The sequence below is a fragment of the Micromesistius poutassou genome (genome assembly GCF_964030765.1).
Source record: "Micromesistius poutassou genome assembly, chromosome: 12".
NCBI classification, from domain to species: Eukaryota; Metazoa; Chordata; class Actinopteri; order Gadiformes; family Gadidae; genus Micromesistius; species Micromesistius poutassou.
Window position 1 is genome coordinate 8,483,057 of NC_140282.1, and position 619 is coordinate 8,483,675.

Genomic DNA, 619 nt, shown 5'->3' on the forward strand with positions numbered 1-619 from the left:
TGTGTCTGTGCCTGTGTGTGTGTGTGTGTCTGTGCCTGCCTGTGTGTGTGTCTGTGCCTGCCTGTGTGTGTGTATTGGCAGCTGATAGAGGTCCGGGGGGTGAGGCCCATACAGCAGACGGCCGGCCCCTCCACACTGTATCGACAGCTGCCAATTGTCCCCAGGATGAGTGACAGCAGCGTATCGATGGAGAGAAGCTGCTGACGGAGACGAGCAGAAACAAAGAGCATGATGCTTCTGCTTCTGAGAGCCGGAGAGGAGAGGAGAGAGGACCGGGCGGTGAGGAACTTTGTCAAGGTCCTGAGGAGTGAGGGGTGGACCGGTACGGTGGAAAGGGCTGTTGTATCCGCACTTGTCGCCCCTACATATGTACTCTCATGCGACATGCAGTCCTGCTATCTATCGTAATGATAATGATAGTATGTGGCTCAGGAGGTAGAGTGGGTTGACTGGCACCCATAAGGTTGCTAGTTCGATTCCCGGAGTGTCGAGGTGTAACTGAGAAAGACACCTCACCCTAACTGCTCCCAACGAGCTGGTTGTCTCTCCTTGCGTGGTCGACTCCGCCGTTGGTGTGTGAATGTGTGCATGAATGGGTATATGTTAGGCGATATTGTAA

General features: G+C 54.3%; 1 protein-coding gene across 1 annotated transcript in view; it reads left to right on the forward strand.

Annotated features, from left to right (window-relative positions):
- Positions 1-231: 231 nt before the first annotated feature.
- LOC311356156 (BTB/POZ domain-containing protein 1-like) overlaps positions 232-619 on the forward strand; it is a gene marked incomplete at its 5' end in the record, with an annotated part of 24,124 nt that continues 23,736 nt past the window's right edge. Inside the window, one exon of the mRNA XM_084475917.1 lies at positions 232-322. Within this exon, the coding sequence (XP_084332043.1) occupies positions 232-322 (91 nt within the window). The remainder of the gene's footprint in view (positions 323-619) is intronic.